We start from the raw sequence: 22,809 nt of genomic DNA on the forward strand, positions 1-22,809 counted from the left end.
ATAAAACAATGTGAGGCTATGTTCACACAACGTATATTTTCGTAAAATCACGGTCGTTGTACAATGTCTGTTATTATTAGGAAAATATATGTTAGCTCTCTGTCTATGGGATCCCAATCGGAGCATATACACATAGTATACGCTCCGGCCGGGATCCCTAGTGGCGCCGCAAACAACTGACCTGTCAGTCAGAAAACCATGTCAGTGCACACTGTGGAGCGAGCAGCTCCAGCCGCTCGCTTCATAGTGTGCTGTGGGGGAGTTCTGAGGCGGGCGCGCACAGATGCGCCCGCATCAGAACTTTGCGGCAGGAAAGATCATCCGACTGGTACTGCAGTACTGGCCGGGATGATCTTTTCAGAGACCGGCCACTCCGTGACCTGGCCGGGCCACGGAACGGCCGGTCTCACATGTTGTTTGAACATGGCCTGATAAAACATTAGTATAATGAAATAACTTAAAGGGATACTCCATAGGGAAAAAAATGCTTCATATCAACTGGTGTAAATTTCTAATTTTCTCCTATTTAAAAAAAATCTCCAGTGTTTGAATACTTATCAGCTGCTGTATGTCCTGCAGGAAATGGTGTATTCTTTCCAGTCTGAGACAGTGCTCTCTGCCGCCATGGCTGTATCCATGATTTTCAGGCATTTTTTAAGCGTTCCCCAGATGGTATCCTCCCTCTGTACGGAAAGGCCAGCCTGAGGGAAACAAGCGCAGATCAGTTTTCCTTTTTATGAAGCAAAGCAAATATGGTTCTCTCATCTCTGATTAAATAATCGAATACATTGTTAGTGATGAGCGAATACTGTTCGATCGAATAGATATTCGATTGAATAGTGAGATATTCGAATATTCGATATTCGTACGAATATCCCGCAAATATTCGACAAATATTCGATAAGCGTTCAAATCCCCCAGCTTCCGATTTTACCATCCAAATGGTCAAATAGATGTTTTTTACTAATCGAATACTTGTTCCCATAGACTTTAATGGGATCGAATATTCGATCGAATATTCGCGGGATATTCTTACGAATATCGAATATTCGAATATCTCACTATTCGCTCATCACTATACATTGTATATGAATTATTGTAATACAATGTCACTTCAGCGTATTAACTAGAGTGACTCTCCTGACACCCCAAACTCATAGCATAGACATATAGACATGGATTGTGTCTGGTATTGCAGCTCAGTTTCATTAGTATTACTTATACTCAGCTGCAATACCACACACAACCTGCGGACACGCCTGGCGCTGTTTTTACAGGATACCATCCACACTTATCGAATTCTGGTATAAAACCTCACTAGAAAGCTTACAAAATAGAATATCTGACAATGTAAGCCACGCTTATGTATATCCACAATGAAATGGCTCATAGAATAGAAGAATAGATTGGAGTCACCTAAACCAGGCATGTCCAAAGCCCGGCCCGAACTTTTTTGGCCCCCCAGGTATCCGGCAGCAACAGATACCTTGCGCCACGCCACTCTAGTGCACAGAAAAGGAAAGCCGAAATCTCGCAATGTCCGAGATTTCGGCTTTCCTTTCCCGTGCACTAGAGCAGTGTTTTTCTAACCAGTGTGCCGCGGGCGCCGTCCCCCTCACCTACTGGCCCGGACGTGCTCCTCCAATCAGGGGAGACCAGGAGCGTGGTGCAGGGGGGAGAGAAATATGGGGATGGGGGGAGAAGCAGGGGGGAGAGAAACATGGGGATGGGGGAGAAGCAGGGGGGAGAGAAACATGGGGATGGGGGAGAAGCAGGGGGGAGAGAAACATGGGGATGGGGGAGAAGCAGGGGGGAGAGAAACATGGGGATGGGGGAGAAGCAGGGGGGAGAGAAACATGGGGATGGGGGAGAAGCAGGGTGGAGAGAAACATGGGGATGGGGGAGAAGCAGGGGGGAGAGAAACATGGGGATGGGGGAGAAGCAGGGGGGAGAGAAACATGGGGATGGGGGAGAAGCAGGGGGGAGAGAAACATGGGGATGGGGAGAAGCAGGGGGGAGAGAAACATGGGGATGGGGGAGAAGCAGGGGGGAGAGAAACATGGGGATGGGGGAGAAGCAGGGGGGAGAGAAACATGGGCATGGGGGAGAAACAGGGGAGAGAAGCAGGGGGGAGAGAAACATGGGCATGGGGGAGAAACAGGGGAGAGAAGCAGGGGGGAGAGAAACATGGGGATGGGGAGAAACGGGAGAGAAGCAGGGGGGAGAAAAACATGGGGATGGGGGAGAGAAACAGGGATATCCCTTTTGTGTTTATCGAAACAGGCCCAGGTTTCACACTGAGTGAGTATAAATACATTTAGAATCTATATTATTAACTATATGTATAATATGTACTGTTTTAGTGTCATTTTGTGCCATTTTGGTTGGTGGTGTGCCCCGGGATTTTTTAAGTATAAAAAGTATGCCGTTTTCAATAAACTTTGTAAAAAAAAGTTTATTTGCATTAATTTTAATGGTCCAAAGAATGTCAAGCAAAATGGTCGGCCCTCGCACATGTTCACTTCATCAAATTTGGCACTCTTCGAAAAAAGTTTGGACATGCCTGACCTAAACTGATGATGGAGATTAGATACATTTTAGCTTTCTGGTGCCTTTAAGAAATCAAGGGTCATTAAGCTCAGCCCAGAAGATCCGTCATCCTGAAGCTCATGGTCATCGGCCGGCAGACTCCTCTGCACACTCCGCTGACTGTGTCTTATGAAGGGAACCATGTAGACACCTTAGCAGAACAAGATATATTTTTGCAGTGTGGCAATACAGAGAGAGACTTTATACAACTATAATTCATATAGTACCAAGAAGAGGAGTTCAAACTGATGTACATGCATATGTAGCAGAGCCGAATGTGTTTGATTCTCCTGTCAACCCCATTCTCCATGTCTCTGCCTTATAGGCTCATATTGAAAAATGTGCAATTGACTGTAAAGCTATTGCTTTTCGTTTTAGAGATTGTGTAAATTGTGTTTGCATTTAAAACAGGGGGACGCTTTCTGCTAAAATCAATAGGACAGACTTGTAAAGAGCGCGCTGAAAAGGTTATCAGCTCAGGAAGCGAAAATGGCAAAACACACCGGCGAATAGCTACTTGATTTATTAGAATAAAGCTACTTAAGTTTTGGGGGTCAAGGCAGCATTGAACTGTACTGGTATAAAATGTGGCTTCATCTAATAGGAATTATTACTCTGTAAATACAAAGAGACATTATGGCCTGGCATACAGTAGGAAGAAAGACGGTGCATGTTTAGTTCATGCACCAGAATAACACCATAATATTAGTACGAATGGCTATATAGAGTGTGGTGTGTTCCCAATAGCATTCACGAATATTACTATTATACTGCCCCTCTATGTACAAGAATATAACTACTATAATACTGCCCCTACATACAAGAATGTAACTACTATAATACTGCTCCTATATACAAGAATATAACTACTAAAATACTGCTCCTATATACAAGGATATAGCTACTATAATACTGCCCTCTATATACAAGAATATAACTACTATAATACTGCTCCTATATACAAGAATGTAACTACTATAATACTGCTCCTATATACAAGAATATAACTACTATAATACTGCCCTCTATATACAAGAATATAACTACTATAATACTGCTCCTTAGTATAATAGTGCTTCCTATATACAAGAATATAACTACTATAATACTGCCTCTATATACAAGAATATAACTACTGTAATACTGCCTCTATATATAAGAATATAACAACTGTAGTACTGCTCCTATATACAAGAATATAACTACTATAATCCAACCAAAAAGAGAAAAGAGCTTGCACTCACCACAAATCGTTGCGGGTAAAATCCGTTTATTCAGTCTCAATAGACATGTGTGGGGATGGGAAGTGAAAGCAGGGGCGTCTGATGGCTACAGCCATTTTATGTGGTTAACCACGCATCCTCAGGCCAGAAGATGCGTGGTTAACCACGTGAAACGGCTGTAGCCATCAGACGCCCCTGCTTTTACTTCCCCTCCCCACACATGTCTATTGAGACTGAATAAACGGATTTTACCCGCAGCGATTTGTAGTGAGTGCAAGCTCTTTTCTCTTTTTGGTTGGAATATACCTGTACTGTATCAGCTTTTGCACCTTCATGCTGCACTCCGTTGCCTAGAATCGTCACTTGGAACTATCCTAGCTCATGGGTATACACCTTATGAACGTTGGTGCTAACTTAGATCTACTCTGCACATTGTTATAACTACTATAATACTGCCCCTATATACAAGAATATAACTACTATAATACTGCTCCTATATACAAGAATATAACTACTATAATACTGCTCCTGTATACAAGAACATAACTACTATAATACTGCCCCTATATACAAGAATATACCTAATATAATCCTGCTCTGATATATAAGAGTATAACTACTATAATCTCCATATTTTTCCTTCCCTCAGTAGGGAGAGCTATAAATCCATGTTCGGATGTCATTTGGACATTCGTCCGGTTTGGTAAATTAATGACTACTGTAAAACCTGCATTCATTCTAATCAGTAAATTAATTTGCAGAAATTTAGGATTCCCTTCTAATCCATGAATCTTTTATACAAGTCATCACTAGATCAGTTTCCTTCTCCATTTTCTGAATTATTGCAAGACAAGTGAAATCCTTCATGTTCCAGGCTAAATCTCTCCCCCCCCCCCCCCCCCCACACCTAATTTCTATACATTAATAGTTAAAGAGTCCTACATAGTCTGTGTAGTCAGTGATCTCTAGAGATAAAGACAGTATAAAGTATAGGCTTTAGGCCTTAAGCTTCTATGCTATATAGAACATTAAGAGGTATAAGCCAAAAAAAAAAAATAGCAGCGAGTAGATGATTTGTATTTTATAAAATTAAACTTGTTTTAATTTTTTTTTTTAAATTGTCTTTTGCAAATTTACATTTAAAATATTTTTTATTTAAAAAAAGGGGAGATTGCTAGGGACAACTGAGTTGCTAGGGACAGCTGAGCCAATTCTACTTTACCCCATGTTTGATAAATCTCCCCCGTAGTGTTTTAAAGTTAAATTTAAAACACTTTTTTTTTTTAATAAATAATAATTTTAATCTAAAAAGTACAAATTACCGACTGATTTTTGTGTTTCATTCACCTACACAACATACGCTAATAAAAAAATATTAGAACTTACAAAATTTTTAAATATTTTCATATTTCACGGTTATGCTTATATAGTTGAAATAAGTGTTGAAGCGCACATATCAAATCTTAGGCAAATTGCATGAATATCAATATCAAGTGTCAACCTTTATGAATTAAAGTAATGATATTATAATTTTTAATATATAATATATAAGTCCCTAAAAATACTAATTCTAACAAAGCATTCAATAAATAAACATAAATAAATAAAAATAAATATATATATAATTTAGCTTCTGCATCTGGCATGGGGTCCAGCACTGGTATATTCTTCAAGTTTTGTATTTTTGGTAATTTTCTGCTGGTAGTTTGAGGGTGTTTCTCTTGTTATTGTTGGGTTTACACATGATAGATGTGATTTCCTTTAACAATAGTCATACGGATCTTAATAGCCACATAAATCACGTACAGTAGCACCCAGGTTTTCCTTGGCCATGATAAATGGACCCCACGCTACGGAGACGCATGCACAGGGTAGGTACATGGAGAGAAAAAAAAGAATAATTTGTATAACAGTGGTTGTGATTTACATATCTCACCATTGTTTTAGTTTAATTGCTTTTTTAGTGTTCCAATGATCTTTTAAAAATTGTATTGAAATCATAATAAAATAGTAAAGAAAAAAGTTTTCCAACCTACAAAGAATAGAGGGGTGTAATTTTTTATCATAGATACACTTCACCTGTGAGAGACAGAATCTATTTAAAAATTCCAGAAAATCACATGGTATGTTTTTTTCATTAATTAATCTGCATTTTATTGCATGAAATAAGGATCTGATGACCAACCAGCAAGAATTTTGGCTGTCACAGACGGAAGCTTCTAATACTCTGTGCTTATTATCTGTATCAATTGCACCTGTTTTACCTCGTTACCTGTATAATATATAATATAATTACTTTTCTAACCTCTCCACCATTGCCAAGACCAAAGAAGTGTCTAAGGACACCAGGGATAAAATTGTAGATCTGCACTAGGCTGGGATGGGCTACAGAACGATAGGCAAGCATCTTGGCAAAAACTGTTCAAACAATTATTAGAGAATTGACAATGACTGTCAATTTTCCTTGATCTGGGACTCTATACAAAATGTTGCCTCGTAGGGTAATGTTCATCCTGGAAAAGGTCAGGAATTAGCCCAGAACTACAAGGGAGAACCTGGTCAATGACCCGAAAAGAGCTGGGACCAAAGTCTCAAATATTACTATTAGAAATAAAGCACGCCATCAAAGATTAAGATCCTGTAGGGAACACAAGGACCCCCCTGCTCACACCAGTACATGTTTAGGCCTATTTGAAGTTTATCAATGACCATCTGGATGATCCAGAGGAGACAAGAGAAAGTCAAATGGTCAGATGAGACCAAAATAGTAATTTTTACACAACAGTATAGGAACAAATATGAACCTTACATATCATACGATAAATGCTGCATATACATATTTAGACAGGTGCATAGACACAGCCAGCCCACACCACACAGCTCCGCCTTTACACTACAGGATAATGACGCCAGCTCTGGAGGTATGTACAAGTCATGAATATATATAACGGGGGAGAGGGAGATCAGCGGCAGCAATGGACAACAAATAAGAAAATTCCGGCACTCACTGATTTGGCGCGTCACCTGTAACAGCTGTTTCGAGGACCACTGCTTCTTCCTGCCAGGATATCCTGGGCAGAAGAAGGAGTGGTATTAGTACAGTCAAATCTATAATGAGATAACCCCTTTAAAACTATGCCTCAAATAAAATCTAGAAATATCTCTTGTTTAGATGTTTATAATGTTATTTTTATTTGGAAAACAAATAAGAAAACTCCGGCACTCACTGATTTTGCACATCACCTGTAAAAGCTGTTTCGGGGACAACTGCTTCTTCCGGCCAGAATATCCTGGCCAGAAGAAGGAGTGGTAGTAGTACAGTCAAATCTATAGTGAGATAACCCCTTAAAAACTATGCTTCAAATAAAATCTAAAAATATATCCTGGTTATATGTTTATTTTTTTGTTGTCTTACCAGTTTTCCTTATAGTTATACTCTCAAAAATAGCAGAAAACACAACATTTTTCTTCATCAAATAGTAAAAACATGTCAACCATTTGCTAGATTCTGCACCCCCCCCCCCCCAGCAAATCTGTGACTCATTAATAAACTATGCCGCCTGTAGCATGCAGGTTATATCAGCATATAATTTACGGCACATCTAACCCTCTGTATTACGTTGAATAACAGTAATTCTATTCCAGGCCACATGTAGACTCAGATATTTAAAAAAAAAAACAAACAAAAAAAAACACACATGACGATAAAACAATTACCTAGAGGTCTGTGACCAAGGGAGAAGAAAAATCTTCATTATATATTGAACCTGGTGTAATGCTGAGAGGTTAATGCCATTTCTAAGGCTCTTTTGCTGTACGGTAGTGAATACGCTACGCTCACCTGTAACCGACTAAGAAAAAGAAATTCTATGGAGATGATTAATTCTGCGTCACTCCGGGTCCCGGCCTTACTATTGTTGTGTTGTTTTTCTTTATGTGCCAAAAATCCAATTAACTGTAAAAATGTTTCTAATGCATTATCTTACAGGTTGTTTATCAAACCCCCGGAAAAGAATAGCTATAAACAATAAAAAAAAAAAATTAAAAAAAATCAGCTTATATTACTTTGTATTAAATCAAATAGAAAAAGAAACAGGTATAAAAGAAACAGTAGAAATATGTGGGAAAATCTGGGTTTAGTTTTGTAACGCTGCCCCCGCAGGCCAAATGAAGTATTACAGAGTTCTTATTAAAATCTATAGATGTGTTAGGTGTTTCCTAATAAGAAATGGTTTTGTAGTGGTCTAGAGGTGAGGGTCCTTCTAGGGGGTTATTCTGAGATTTAAATTTATTCCCTATACACAGGATTGGGGAATGACTAGCTGATTGGTGGAGGGCTGAATTATGGAGGAGGAGAGGCAGAGATTTGTAACTTACTTCTATTGAAAAATCTCAAGTCTTTCAGTACTTATCAGCCGGAAATGTTCTGCAGGAAATGGTTTATTATTTCCAGTATGAAAAGCAGGAGAGACTTTTTTTTTATGGGGATTGTTCTTGATAGTTCCTGTCACAGACAGAGGTGGCAGCAGAGAGCAGTGTGTCAGACTAGAAAGAATCCACCACTTCCTGCAGGACATACAGCAGCTGATAAGTCCTGGCACACTAGAGATTTTTACATTACAAACTTTGTGATACCAGTTGATTTGAAGGAAATATATATATATATATATATATATATATATATATATATATATATATATATCACTTGAGTACCCCTTTATTCTTGGGATCACCCCTTTAAGAAAAGACCAGGGGCCCTATAGCATAATTGATTTGTGACACTGTTCAAAATAGAAATTAACAAAACTTGTGTATTTTCTTTTTCCAGTGCAAGTCCCGGGACCTGTAGAAAACCTTCAAGTGATTTCCACTTCACCTACCTCGATTTTAATTTCATGGGAACCCCCTGCCTATGCAAATGGTCCTGTCCAAGGCTACAGAGTACTGTGTACAGAGACTATTTCAGGGAGAGAACAGGTGAGTGATCACAAAAAGTTACCGAAAAACCTTTTGATCCGATTTCACAGTATTGTAGCCAATTGATTGGCACCTGATAGTTCAGGCAATGAGACCCATGATTGGGCCAGGACGTGGGGACATAAAGGGTTAACGATTATTACCAGTCAAATCTCTAATTTACCAATAAGGTTGGGATACTACAATGACGTATGATGTTCATACATTGATTTAATGTCGGTTACCATGTTAGGATTCTTGTGATTGTTGGTTGGCTATCAATATTGGTTTGTCAGATATTACAAAAAAATTTTTTTATTTTAAGTCTAATGTAAAAAAGATATATATAGATTTGTAATTTACTTCTATTTAAAAATCTCAAGGCTTCCAGTACTTATCAGCTGCTGTATGTCCTGCAGGAAGTGATGTATTCTTTCCAGTCTGACACAGTGCTCCCTGCTGCCACCTCTGTCCATGTCAGGAGCAAATCCTTTCAGAAAACCTCTCCTGCTCTGGACAGTTCCTGACATGGACAGAGGTGGCAGCAGAGAGCACTGTGTCAGACTGGAGAGAATATCCCACTTCCTGCAGGACATACAGCAGCTGATAAGTACTGGGAAACTGGAGATATTAAAATAGAAGTAAATTACAAATCTTTACACAGTGGATTTAACAGAAAATTAATTTTGCTGGAGTACCCCTTTAAATTTCAAATTTCCCGCCAATCCTTATATATACTCATTCTTTACTTTACATACCTCATTGTTTTATCCTAGCGCCATTTCCATAATCTTTTTGTTATATCATACCCCATTTCCCACCTCAAATATTGATTGTGACAGCCTGGATGGAAGACGTTCCATACAGCGGTTAGTGCGGGATAGTTACTGTAGGTAATAGAAGATATGAGAGTCCAGGACCATTACTGCAGGATGGAGGCTTCTTACATCATTAGTCCGGCTGAATGTAACGTAATTAGATGCAGATCTGGAGGTCACTTCCCTGGAAGGACATAAAAAAGTCATCAGAGGGAAATGAACTTACATCATGTTCCGTTTGCTTATGAAACATGTGTGAACATTATCAATGAAATGAGGCTGAACGGGAGATGATGTCCACGTTCTGGGATGATGGATACGGAGCTGAAGAGTATGATTACTGGAAAGCAGCTGGAAATTATACATCGGCCAATGGTGTAATCTCTATAATATGCAGTACTGCCATAGTGTACACATTGTGCAATGGTGTCCCATGTGCATGCACAATAGGAGCCGGATCCATCCTGGAACGTGGTCGTATTCATCTTCTTCTATGGTTTGGAGAGAAGGATGATGAGTGACACACAAAAAAAAAGTTTTGTGATTTCAGGAATGTGAAACTTTTGAGGTTCTTTTTAGATGTATCTCTTAAAATGGCGGCCACTTCTACTAGTCCTGGCACTACTCCTACACAGCCGCACATCTCCGGCCTTGTTCACTATGTTGTCCTGTGTCAGTTTCTACAGTACTTCCTGTGTCATTCGTTGCAGTACTTCCTGTGTCAGTCTCTACAGTACTTCCGGTGTCAGCAGTAACGGATTATATTAGGTCCTTTTCGGGCAGTAGACCCATGGCCACCCAAAAAGACTTATACTTTCAGGGGTGTATTATCTCCTGGCTACAGTTCTGCCATGATTTGCAAAAAATCACTGCTTTTTTAGCGCAATTTTGCATAAATCAGGGCATCATGACATTATCTATCCTGTACTACAGTATGGTGTGGGGGCGCAAGCTTGGTCAACAGCCCGGGGCCTATGGTAAAGTTAATCCACCCCTGTGTGTTGGTCTCTGCAGTACATCCTGTGTCAGCCTCTACAGTGTGCCCTGTGTCAGTCTCTTCAGTACTTCCTGTGTCAGTCTCTGCAGTACATCCTGTGTCAGTCTCTGCAGTACTTCCTGTGTCAGTCTCTGCAGTACATCCTGTGTCAGTCTCTGCAGTACTTCCTGTGTCAGTCTCTGCAGTACTTCCTGTGTCAGTCTCTGCAGTACATCCTGTGTCAGTCACTGCAGTACGTCCTGTGTCAGCCTCTACAGTGTGCCCTGTGTCAGTTTCTTCAGTACTTCCTGTGTCAGTCTCTGCAGTACATCCTGTGTCAGTCTCTTCAGTACTTCCTGTGTCAGTCTCTGCAGTACTTCCTGTGTCAGTCTCTGCAGTACATCCTGTGTCAGTCTCTGCAGTACTTCCTGTGTCAGTCTCTGCAGTACTTCCTGTGTCAGTCTCTGCAGTACTTCCTGTGTCAGTCTCTGCAGTACTTCCTGTGTCAGTCACTGCAGTATGTCCTGTGTCAGCCTTTACAGTGCGCCCTGTGTCAGTCTCTTCAGTTCTTCCTGTGTCAGTCACTGCAGTATGTCCTGTGTCAGTGACTTCAGTACTTCCTGTGTCAGTCTCTACAGTACATCCTGTGTCAGTCTCTACAGTACATCCTGTGTCAGTCTCTGCAGTACTTCCTGTGTCAGTCTCTGCAGTACTTCCTGTGTCAGTCTCTGCAGTACTTCCTGTGTCAGTCTCTGCAGGATATTCTGTGTCAGTGACTGCAGTACTTCCTGTGTCAGTCTCTGCAGTACTTCCTGTTTCAGTCTCTACAGTACATCCTGTGTCAGTCTCTGCAGTACTTCTTGTATCAGTCACTGCAGTACTTTCTGTGTCAGTCACTGCAGTACTTCCTGTGTCAGTCACTGCAGTACTTCCTGTGTCAGTCTCTGCAATACTTCCTGTGTCAGTCTCTGCAGTACTTCTTGTATCAGTCACTGCAGTACTTCCTGTGTCAGTCACTGCAGTACTTCCTGTGTCGGTCTCTACAGTATGCCCTGTGTAAGTCTCATCTTGTTTCAGTCTCTGCAGTACTTCCTGTATCAGTCTCTACAGTGCATCCTTTGTCAGTCTCTGCAGTAAATCTTGTGTCAGCCTGTACAGTACATTCTGTGTCAGTCTCTAGAGTACATCCTGTGTCAGTCTCTACAGTATGTCCTTCCTCTAGGCAGAAGCAATCTATGGAGGTCTTCCTCCACCACGACAAATAAGACCAGGAAAACTTTTTACTTTAATTATGACAAATAGGACCAGGATGGTCTCACTAAACGATGACCTTTTAAGTACCTTAAACAAAAATATTCCCTTTTTTGTGCCTGAAAACATCCAAAAACTTCTTGATGGTTCTTGAAGTAATTTAACTATATAAATAGAGATGAGCAAACTGTTCAAAAGTTCGTTTCGGCAGTTTTGCCAAACTTTAGCATGAAGTTTGGGTTCATCTGAACTGAACATTAAACGAACCGCACTAAAACTAAAACGACTGCAGGTGTTTAGCTGTTTTGGTGCAGTTCAATAAATTTGCTCATTTATACTTACCTGTCCGCTCTCTACTCCTTCTCCAGTCCCCACAGCCAACAATATACCGTTCAGCCAATAACTGAGTGAATGGGTTGTCACTCCTGAGATGAGGGTGACAACCTGCTTAACTAATCACTGGCTGACAAAGACCGGACAGCGCTGGAGCCCTTGATTGGCTGAGCAGCTGTCACTCTAATGACAGCCTGCTCAGCTAGTGATTGGCTGAAAGTGATTTCGGCTGATTTGGGGACCGGAAACCCAGAAGATATAGGGGGAACGCGGAAAGGTTAGGAAACTTTTTGTTGTTGTTGTTTTTGTTTTTTCAATGTGCAGCCACCGTCTTTCAAAACGTTTGGAAGTCATCTCAGTTCGGGAAGTTCGGTTATCTGTAACTTTTCTTTACTGATATAGAAGCAGTGAATGGCCCAAACTTCTAAAGTGTTTGCCTCACCTCAGGTATCCCTTAAAGTTTGAAGTGATACTTTTCTCCGATCCAGTATAGTGAAATCATTTTAATTAAAGCAGAAGACAGAGGCCGTTAAATTAGAAGAGACTCACTAAAACACGGCCTCATTTTATAGCCTCATCCATTTCCCCTTCTCGGGGAGGTCAGGGACCTGATCTTTGTACGCCATTTCAAGTTTTATTGGACCCATTAAAGCTATGGAGACGCAGGATCCAGGTCTATTAACAAATCAGGGACACAAATGATTTGTAAATTAAAAAAAAAAAAAAAATTTTCCTAACGAATCCCTTAGATGGTCCGCCGCGTCGTCTCAACTATCTTAACTTTCATCCGCAGAGTCATAAATCAAAGTCATTTAATATCAAATCAGGAGTCAGGAGAGCGATGAAAATAGATGTGACTAAAATATCGGCTTCTGTTTTTTGATGGAGATTTCACCAGTGGAAAAAGATAATTACTTGCGGAGCGTAAGAGAGTGTAATAAAGCCAAAGGCGCAAATGGTCTGTTATATAATTAAATAGGGAGACGTGCTATATAGTCATCGCTCCAGAGAGTCCCAGCCTTTTCCCAGGAACTTCCCAAATCATTTCTGCTATTAGGTTTGACAGGCTCAGACCTCCAAGTGTCTATGTCGCATCCATCCATCCATCACCCTATCAGGACTCTATGTAAGACAGGAACAGCTACGATGGTGCGAAAAGATGGCCGAGATTTCTTCATATTAACGCTTCTCTACTGGGTCTGGGTCAATGAAAGGTCGAGATGTTTAGTAGATGTGAAATATATAGACATAGAATTGTTTCTTAATATGTCGAAACGCTCTGATAATTTTAGGATGTTGACAGTGCTTGGTAAAAAAAAAAATAATAATTAAATTCTTAGAGGAGAACTCAATTTTTTTTCTTTCAAATCAACTGGTGTCAGAAAGTTATACAGATTTGTCATTTACTTCTATTTAAAAATCTGAAGTCTTCCAGCACTTATCAGCTGCTGAATATCCTGCAGGAAGTAGTGCATTCTATGCAGTCTGACACAGGGCTCTCCACTGCCACTTCTGTCCATGTCAGGAACTGTCCAGAGCAGTAGCAAATCCCCATAGAAATCCTCTCCTGCTCTGGACAGTTCCTGACATGGACAGAGGTGGGAGCAGGGAGCGCTGTGTCAGAGTGGAAAAAGTGCACCACTTCCTGCAGGACATACAGCAGTTGATAAGTTTTGAAAGACTTGAGATTTTTAGATAGAAGTAAATTACAAATCTATATAACTTTCTGACACCAGTTGATCCGAAAGATTTAAAAATGTGACAAATCAACAAAGAAAGCTGAACTACAATCATCAACTACAAGAATCCCAACATGTTGACCAATTCCAACATATGGTTGATGGATGACCATAATTCACTGTAGGATCCTAATCTTATCGTTAATTACAGACTTAAAGTGGTAATACCAGTTAACCTTTTAAGACCACCAACTTTTTTTTTTTTTTTTTTTTTTAAATGACCCCTTTAAGCTGCAATACCTTACCTGACCTATTGGTGTGCTGTTTAGAGAAAGCATGTTTATGTGAATGCAGAAATCTTGTGTGCTACATGATACTCCACCTAGTGGTTAAAATATTTAGTGTCATACTGTGATGTTGGAAATGGTAGTCTTGCCTAGTCAACCCCTTTTTTTTGGTGCATCTTCTGGTAGAAGCCACATCTGGTTATATAGGTTCCAGTGGGTGACCCTTCCCCTCTCTCTGTGTGGTATAGATACACTAGATCCAACAGAACAGGGGAACTCTTACACAGTGGTTCTTCTTTCTGGCCTTAGAGGATGATCCTGTCTTCATGAGACATCCCTTTAAATGTTTTCCCACCATATTAACTATACACATGAGTTAGGGGTTTAGCCAATGGTTAGCCAATTAGAAGATAAAATGGCTGCTGTATTCAAAAGGATTAGCACAACTTCAGTCCACAGGTAATACTGCTGTCCACTTTAATAAATTTGAGCTGCAGTTCCAGACACAACCTGTATACAGGAGTGGCACTGTTCTTGGAAAAAAGTTTCCATATTTTCGTAATGATGGACAAAGCCTTTAAATTTGTAGATTGACTATACATGTCATGTAACTACATTCTTTGGATCAGATTAAATATTTTCTTTATATGTCACAAAGGTTGGATTTATTTATTTATTTCTCCTCATTTCACAGAACATTGAAGTTGATGGCATCTCGTACAGATTAGAAGGTCTGCGGAAGTTTATGGAATACAGCATAAGGGTGTTGGCGTACAATCGCTACGGACCAGGTGTCTCTACCGAGGAACACACAGTTATGACGCTGTCTGATGGTAAGATACACGTTTCTACAATTGGCCAAGGATGGAAATTTAAAATTTACAAATGAACAATAACGAATTACATCTGAATTGACTGTAAATGTTTCTAACACCAAGTTGAACCAGTAAAAAAAACATTCTTTCAAGTCTGGCACAGTGCTCTCTGCTGCCACCTCTGTCCATGTCAGGAACTATCCAGAGCTGGAAAGGTTTTCTATAGGGATTTGCTTCTGCTCTGGACAGTTCCTGACATGGAGAGAGGTGGCAGCAGAGAGCAGTGTGTCAGATTGGAATAAATACACCACTTCCTGCAGGACATACAGTAGATGATAAGTAGTGGAAGACTTAAGATTTTAAAATAGAAGTAAATTACAAATCTATATAACTTTCTGTTACCAGTTGATTAAAAACAAAATCTGCTGGAGAACCCATTTAATCTCCTTGAACTTTCATAATTAGACACCAGGTGGTGATACAAAGCTCCTATAATGTTTTTTTTTTACGCTAAACATTATGGTTAGAGTGTTTAAAAAAAAAAAAAAAACTTTTAGAAAGTTTTGATTGGTCAGGGTCTGGGTGCTCAGAGCTCCACTAAATGATAGATAGAGTCGGGGGAAGCACAGCTGGGCACTCTACTCCACAGCTTGCTACTTATTTCACAATTATCCTTAAAATCACCATCTACGTTGAATAATTTCTTTTAGCAAGATGGCACCCCGCCTAATTAGCTCATCACAAAGATTAGCACTAATCTTCAATCTCCCTATAGCACTCCCAGAGGAGATAGAAAGTATTACATCGCTGCGAAATAATTTGGCTTTTCATGTGTTACATCAGGGGTGGGGACCCTTCGGCCCTCCAGCAGTTGCAAAACTACAATTCCCATCATGCCTGGACAGCCAAAGCTAAAGCTTTGGCTGTCCAGGCATGATGGGAATTGTAGTTCTGCAACAGCTGGAGGGCCGAAGGTTCCCCATCCCTGTGTTACATGATGTCCAGAGTCTTATATGCTGCTCTGGCTAATAGATGGGGGTCACTCCCTTATTAACGCCTTCCTTAGACGTGGATTTTCTAAACCAGACAGCCCCTTTAAATTAAAACACAAATTCATACAGACTTTTACCAATTCATCCCTCAGAGGGATTTTAATATGAAACGTATTTTTAGAAATCTTTCATTAGCACGTGGCGTAGTGAGTGTGAAGCCTCAGACTGTCACAGTGTGTTGTTTTTCTCGAGAGTGGCGGGCAGGTGTCAGTCAGAGCTGGATAGGACGCAGCGGGTTCAGAACAATTCGGCTGTCAGAACACAAAGACGACAGATTTACTGTGTGTGTATATCCATGGTGTCATAACACACAGGATCCCAGTGATAAACATTGCTCTGGGGTCTGCCACGTACACCACCTGCTGCAAAACAAAACATAACAATGCAGGGCCTCATAGTATTATGGTGTAAACTGGTTAGGGGTTAGTGGGGTCCAACTGCTAGGACCCCCCTAATCCGGAGGAAGTGATGATTGCTGCATAGAGAATGAATGAATGTGGTGCGTTCCCATCATTCTCTTGGTGGGGGGTTCCAGCATTCAGATCCCCACTGATCAGCATCAGGTAAGTAGAGGATGACATACACAGATGGGGTTCCCCTTTAACCCCTTCCATACCAAGGCCATATGTTTACAGCAAGGGTCAGATGAGGGAGTAAGGCACAGGCTCGGGAGCTGACCCCATGCCATTAGTGGTTCAGTAATTAGCAGAGTGCAAACTAGCTGTCACAGCAGCATGAGGCCTGCCATGACTGATCTGCTAGTATAGTCTGCCTGTGGCTGACTGTGCTAGCAGAGCACCAATCTAATAGATAAGTGTAATGCATATGCATAAAAACAGTCTTAGAAAGTGAGAGGGGAGAAAAAAGAAAAAACATCAAAAATAAAAATTTAAAGGGTTGGGAAGGGGTTAAGGGGTTCATAATTGACTTACTGGCTAATTTTCATGCACACCTGATTTGCATACATGTGAGGTGATTTGCATGCACAGCAGAATTGCACACAGGTGAGCTAATTTGCATGCACAGCTGATTTGCATACATGTGAGCTAATTTACATACATGCGGGCTAATTTGCAAGCACAATGGATTTGCATACACATGAGCTAATTTGCACAGCTCATTTACAGGTGAGCTAATTTGCATGTACATCAGATTTGCACACAGGTAAGCTAATTAGGATGTGCAAATGATTTGCTTATAAGTGAGCTAATTTGCATACACAACTGATTTGCATACATGTGTGCATATTTGCACATGCTGTGTATTTTTCCCAATATGACACAGCGCTCTTTGCTGCCACCTCTGTCCATGTCAGGAACTGTCCAGAGCAGGAGCAAATCCCCATAGACACGACTTGAACAGCGGTGGCAGCAGAGATCACTGTGTGAGACTGGAATGAATACAGCACTTCCTGCAGGACATACAGCAGCTTATAAGTACTGGAAGATTTAAGATTTGGCTTTATTTGCAGTTTTGAACCTTATTCTGTACAGCGTGTGCACTGACAGCAAATTTCCCTTTGACTTCAGTGGAGAGCAATATTATATTGAAAATACGGCTATATTTTAACCCTAAAATTTCGGCTGTATTTTACCCTTATTTTATGGCATGTGAACATAGCCTTGGTATGTAGCAAACTTTATCCTAACATCATTGTAGGCACGTGGGCACCATCTGTGAATGAAAAAAAAAAACCTTGATTTTTTCCCCCACTATTTTCTATGGCTTCAGATGTGCCTGTAGATTCCGGAGCAGAAGGAATCAGTAATGAGCGTTTTCTTAAGTCGTTCCTTTACAGTCTCCGTGTTGTCAGGCGTCGCGGCGTTGTCACTAACTGACATGTGTCACAGCAGTAAGCGCTCATTGTGATTGCTTAGCGCCCTGTTACAAAAAGGATCAGAGCTGGAGTCGGCTTTAATTGTGGGGTTGTCATATTCTGCCGGCTCGACGCGCTCCGCAACGTGTGACATTCTGCTGCTTTTATATGTTGCCGCATCAAATGTAATGACAAAAATAATCAAGCGGCACTTGAGAAATCAGCAATATACTCTTTATGTGGTCGGAAGCTCATAGCACAACGTGAGCGACACCACAGCTTGTGCACGCTTTATGCTACTGTATGGAAAAACAAGAAAATTTACTTCACTGACCCTCAAACATTTTGCTTTTTTTTTGTCTGTGTATTAAGAGTCAATAATCCGAAAGGTTTTTTTTTTTTTAATAACACCCACAGATTACCTGTTTGCTTACATAGTGAAAAAGAACCAGAAACAGACATTGTGTAGTGGTTGTGCTGGGTTACTGCAATTCACTTCTATTGAATTGGAGCTGAGTTGCAGTACCCAGCATGGCCACTATATAGTGAATGGCACTGTTTACTTCCAGCTCTGTTCACTGTGTAGGCAAGCACTGTGGTTCTGGCAAAGAGCTGATTTGTGGTCGTGTTGACTGCAGGATATCGATGACTTATCCTGAGGAGAGGTCATCAATTTATTTTGCCCTAAAAAAACATTTAAAGGGGTTATCCAGGATTTAATAAAAAAAAAAAAAAAAAACATGGTCGATTTCTTCCAGAAGCAGAATCACTCTTGTTTTCTGTATGTGTGTGGTATTACAGCTCAGTTCCCTTTGAAGGGAACAGAGTCGAGTTGTAATATCGCACACAACCTGTGGACAGGAGGAGGCGCTGTTTTTGTTCTTCTAAACCCCTTTAAAGATTAGATCACTCTATATTATTTTTGAGACACATTCTTACAACCGGTTTTGTTTTCCTCCAGTGCCAAGTGCAATGCCCCAGAATGTCTCCTTAGAAGTGGTGAACTCCAGGGTAAGTTTCTATCATCACTCTGACTATTATTATTATTGTTGTTGTTTTTATCATAGAGAACTTTATAGTTTGTGAAAAGTTTTTGAAGCTTTTAATTTTCAAGCTGAATTCCAGATGGCGGAGGGGGAAGGTTTCTAGGCATTTATAATGAGAATCTATCACCCAGATGTTATTTTATTATTATTACGTAAAACCATATCATGTTATTTATTTTTTTATCTATTTTTATTTAGTTGAAATGCTTGTTTATTCCACTTTCTGCCCATGATTTTGGAGGCGGTTGGTGCACGGTTTGTGTGCAGCTGGAAGCTCTATGGACCATAATAATCTGTAGTCTGGATATGACTTATTTATTGACTTCTATGGAGAGTGTTGTGGGCATGCTCTGTGACCTGTGAAAAAGTCGTTGTACAGGGAGAGGGAGGAGAAAAGCTGTGCCCTTCAGCTATCGTGAATGGCTTGATCCCATCTTGTCAATATATCGGTGTTACCATTCATTGTTATCCTATCTCTGATGATGAGTTGACTGCTGAGGAGTGATCTCTATAAAACAGGAAGTAGCAGCCTTTTCCTATACAGGCATGGGTCAGGTGAGGGAGTATACCCGATGGGTGCTGGCTGCTATCTGCACTCCCTCCGATGTTGGTCATTTAACTCTTTAGATGTCATGATAAATAGTGATTGCAGAATCTAAACAGTCTGCTATGCCCCTGGTCCTGCCATGACTTCTCTTCTGATAGAGTCTTCCTGTGGTAGACTTTACCAACAGAGCACCCATCTAAGGCCCACTGCACCCATTAGGAAAAATCCATCTAAATTCTCTATCAGGAAGTGCCCTTTAACGCTGGCCCTTTAACTGCTCATGCTGTAGGAGCGCATACAGTTAAGTGCAGTGCTGTTTTGACAGGGCCAGGAGCCATTGGCTCCCAGCCCTGTGAATCACTCCTCTGGCTATGGATGTGTGCACAAGGCCTTACATGCCTTATAAGGCCTCACAGTGCAATCATCTATGAAGCACCTGGGGGGTGGAGAAAAAAAAATCACCTCAAAAATTTAAATCAACTTTTTTTCCCCTCTTTAAAAAAAAAAAAAAAAAAAAAAAAAACACGAATACTACTTGTCCAGCAAAAATAATCTTTTAAACCATGCTGTCAAATAGACATTTTTTGGGTTGGAAGAGGGTTAAACATAGATAATAATAGGAATTAGGGGGGGAAAAAAACACAAAAAAATTGATTCAAACAAAAGAAGACCTTGTAAATGTTGTAAGTGATAGGATACTCACTCAATATAAAATATATAATACACAGGACTCTAAGAACCCGATAGAGGCAATGACCGACTGTTTTTAGAGTGTCCCTTTAAGCACTGTCCAGGTATATTGATGTAGGTTCAGTAAAATCTGAGCGGGGATACAATAAAAAGGAGCTTTAACCTTGAAGAACAGATAATAAATCCCATCCAGACGTGCGGAGACTGTGCGCCCCAATCACTCAGATATGAGCGGCCATTACCACGGGCTCCGCGCTCGGCGAGGTATCTGAATGCTTACAGCTATCGATCTGTAATAACCGTATTATACTTCTCCGCTCTCAGATGGAAGATCGCAGCAGAAATCGTCACCCCGGCCGCACTTACTGTAATTGTTGCTAGAATAAATATTTTGTAGCTGTCGTTGCGTCGCCCTCGTCAGATATATTCTCTATTATAAAACTTTACAGTTCATTTTCCTATAATTATTGAAATAGAGGTTCTCTGCGCCTTCTATGGATTTTCTAGTTAGAATATTCTATGGAACAGTAAAAGGAAAAGTGCGCCATAAAGCAACAGCTGAGAGTGCTGTGCAGGTACCTGCTATAGAACATGATGCATTGCTCAGTATATACATTATAGACAATATATACACCATCATTTCCTCTCTGTTCATATCTAAAGCTAAATCCTGAATCCTACTGGTTCAGCTGGATTCAAATATCTCTGTCATCCGGCATATTTGCTATCCTGTGTGCAGATGCCGGATCAATAAACACTGTATGCTGGATAGTGCATAGGTCCGGTGCCTCATTTCCAACCGCCACTTTATTCAACAGGTTGATAGCTCTTTCCTCTGCGCTTATTCAAGGGCGTAAGTGGTAGCATTATGCTGCCTAAGAACAGTAAGCAGCAATGAATTGTACTTTGCTGCTTCCTGTAGAGAAACAGGGACTCCTATCAAAATGAAAAGGAGTCCCTGCTCTTTACATTGTTTCTCTTATGTCCTATGGGAAACTATGTCAGTGAATTTACAGCATCACTAACTACTGTAATTCCAGGTTGCATGTATATACTTGTCTGGGCAATGTGATAGTGAACCGAGCAGCTTAGATAGAGTGCACCAAACCGGACAAGAACACACTAGAGGGGATCTCAGGAACCGGCGATAGAAGGAACGGACGGCACCATCACAAGATGTGACATGGAAATCCTAATTGAGTAGTTTGAATAGTGATACTTACTTGTTCATAGTCTTGACCAAGATTCTCCCACAAATTTATTCAGATCTTTGTGTCTCCATGGTTACAGACTACAAATAACTGAAAGTGTAGTCAGATCATGCAGTTATGTACTACTCCCTTTCTTCTACCTCTGGTTCTATTACTAGTAGGTTATGAAAAGGAGGCGTAACATATAACTGCAGGATCAGACCTAGAACTATGGAGGACATTAAAGGGGTAGTGCGGTATAAAACATTATACTACATTGTAATGTGTGTTATTTAAGTGAACGGCCCCCATCCCCATGCCCCCCCCCCCAAAAAAAAAATAAAAATAAAATAATAATAAAATTTACACCACGGGTGCGGGTGTAAATTTATGCACAATTCCTGCGCCAGACACAGGTCCCGATTGTCCCACCTGCAGAGAAATTGGGGCTTGTGCCTAATTTAAGAACGGTGTACAAGTAATAAATATCCCCCTATATGTCTGTTGTCTTTAACAACGGAGCCTTAATAAGGTATTGCAAAAGTATTCATACCCTTTAAAAAAACGATGTATAATGATATTATGTTCTCCATGGATTGTTCTAAGAAACACTAAGCTCCCATAATCCTTTGCTGCTCATGCCGGAGGAGGAGGGGGCCGAATATCCGCTCAATTTACCATTTATATTCACTCGCAAACTGCACAAAAGCTGCGTCATAAATAACAAAAATAAAGCATAATGTGGAGGCCATAAAGCATCTTCCCGAAATAGGTTTTACAGGAGACAATAGCCGCGCCGGACGCTCCGATAAAACACACAAACTTTAGAGGACGCTTTATGTCGTTTTATAGTAATAATAAAAATAACCAAAAATACTAATCAAAGGGCTTTATGGCGGTAATGTGGCCGTCAATCAGGGCGATGCGGCCGGCGCTGATGGTGGAGAGGCGCGCGGCGCAGGCACGGCTCCGTCCTTCTGACATTTATCATAAATAGGGAGGCAGTCAGCCGTAGCCGGATTACAATAAGAGGGTGAGATGAAGTGAGTGACCCATTATTTCTCCACAAGTGACACTTATTGTGACCCTAATCAATCACTCAAAATCACTCATTATACTAAATCAGAGAGAGAACGGCCATGGAGGATTGGCCTCGGAATTGGCCTTATAAAAGGGTTTCTCTCCACACGCATAATGGGAATGAGGCGGCGACGGCTGATTTGTTATGGGAGGAAAATTGCTTTTTAGGAACCATGTTATGTTCTGTGTAGATGAGTGTCCCCAACTCTACAGCTGATGCAACACTCCCATCATGCCCTGTGGATATACAGTTATTGCACAATTACAACTCCCACCATGCTCTGTGGTTATAAAGATTGCACAACTACAACTCCCATCATGATCTGTGGATCCCTAGCTGTTGCAAAATGACAACTCCCATAATGCATTGTGACTCTCCAGCTGTTGCACAACTACAAATCCCATCAGCTGGTTTGATTCACTAGTAGGATGTGCTGTGTAGGTTAACTGCAAATCCCATC

The 22,809-nt window shown here is 40.7% G+C and overlaps 1 protein-coding gene across 1 annotated transcript in view; it reads left to right on the forward strand.

The window, feature by feature from the left end:
- DCC (DCC netrin 1 receptor) overlaps positions 1-22,809 on the forward strand; it is a 375,839-nt gene that overhangs the window by 246,719 nt on the left and 106,311 nt on the right. Inside the window, exons 11-13 of the mRNA XM_069963563.1 lie at positions 8,641-8,789; positions 14,807-14,945; positions 18,757-18,806. Coding sequence (XP_069819664.1) covers positions 8,641-8,789; positions 14,807-14,945; positions 18,757-18,806 — 338 coding nt within the window. The remainder of the gene's footprint in view (positions 1-8,640; positions 8,790-14,806; positions 14,946-18,756; positions 18,807-22,809) is intronic.

Source organism: Dendropsophus ebraccatus, chromosome 3 (assembly GCF_027789765.1).
Source record: "Dendropsophus ebraccatus isolate aDenEbr1 chromosome 3, aDenEbr1.pat, whole genome shotgun sequence".
Taxonomy (NCBI): Eukaryota; Metazoa; Chordata; class Amphibia; order Anura; family Hylidae; genus Dendropsophus; species Dendropsophus ebraccatus.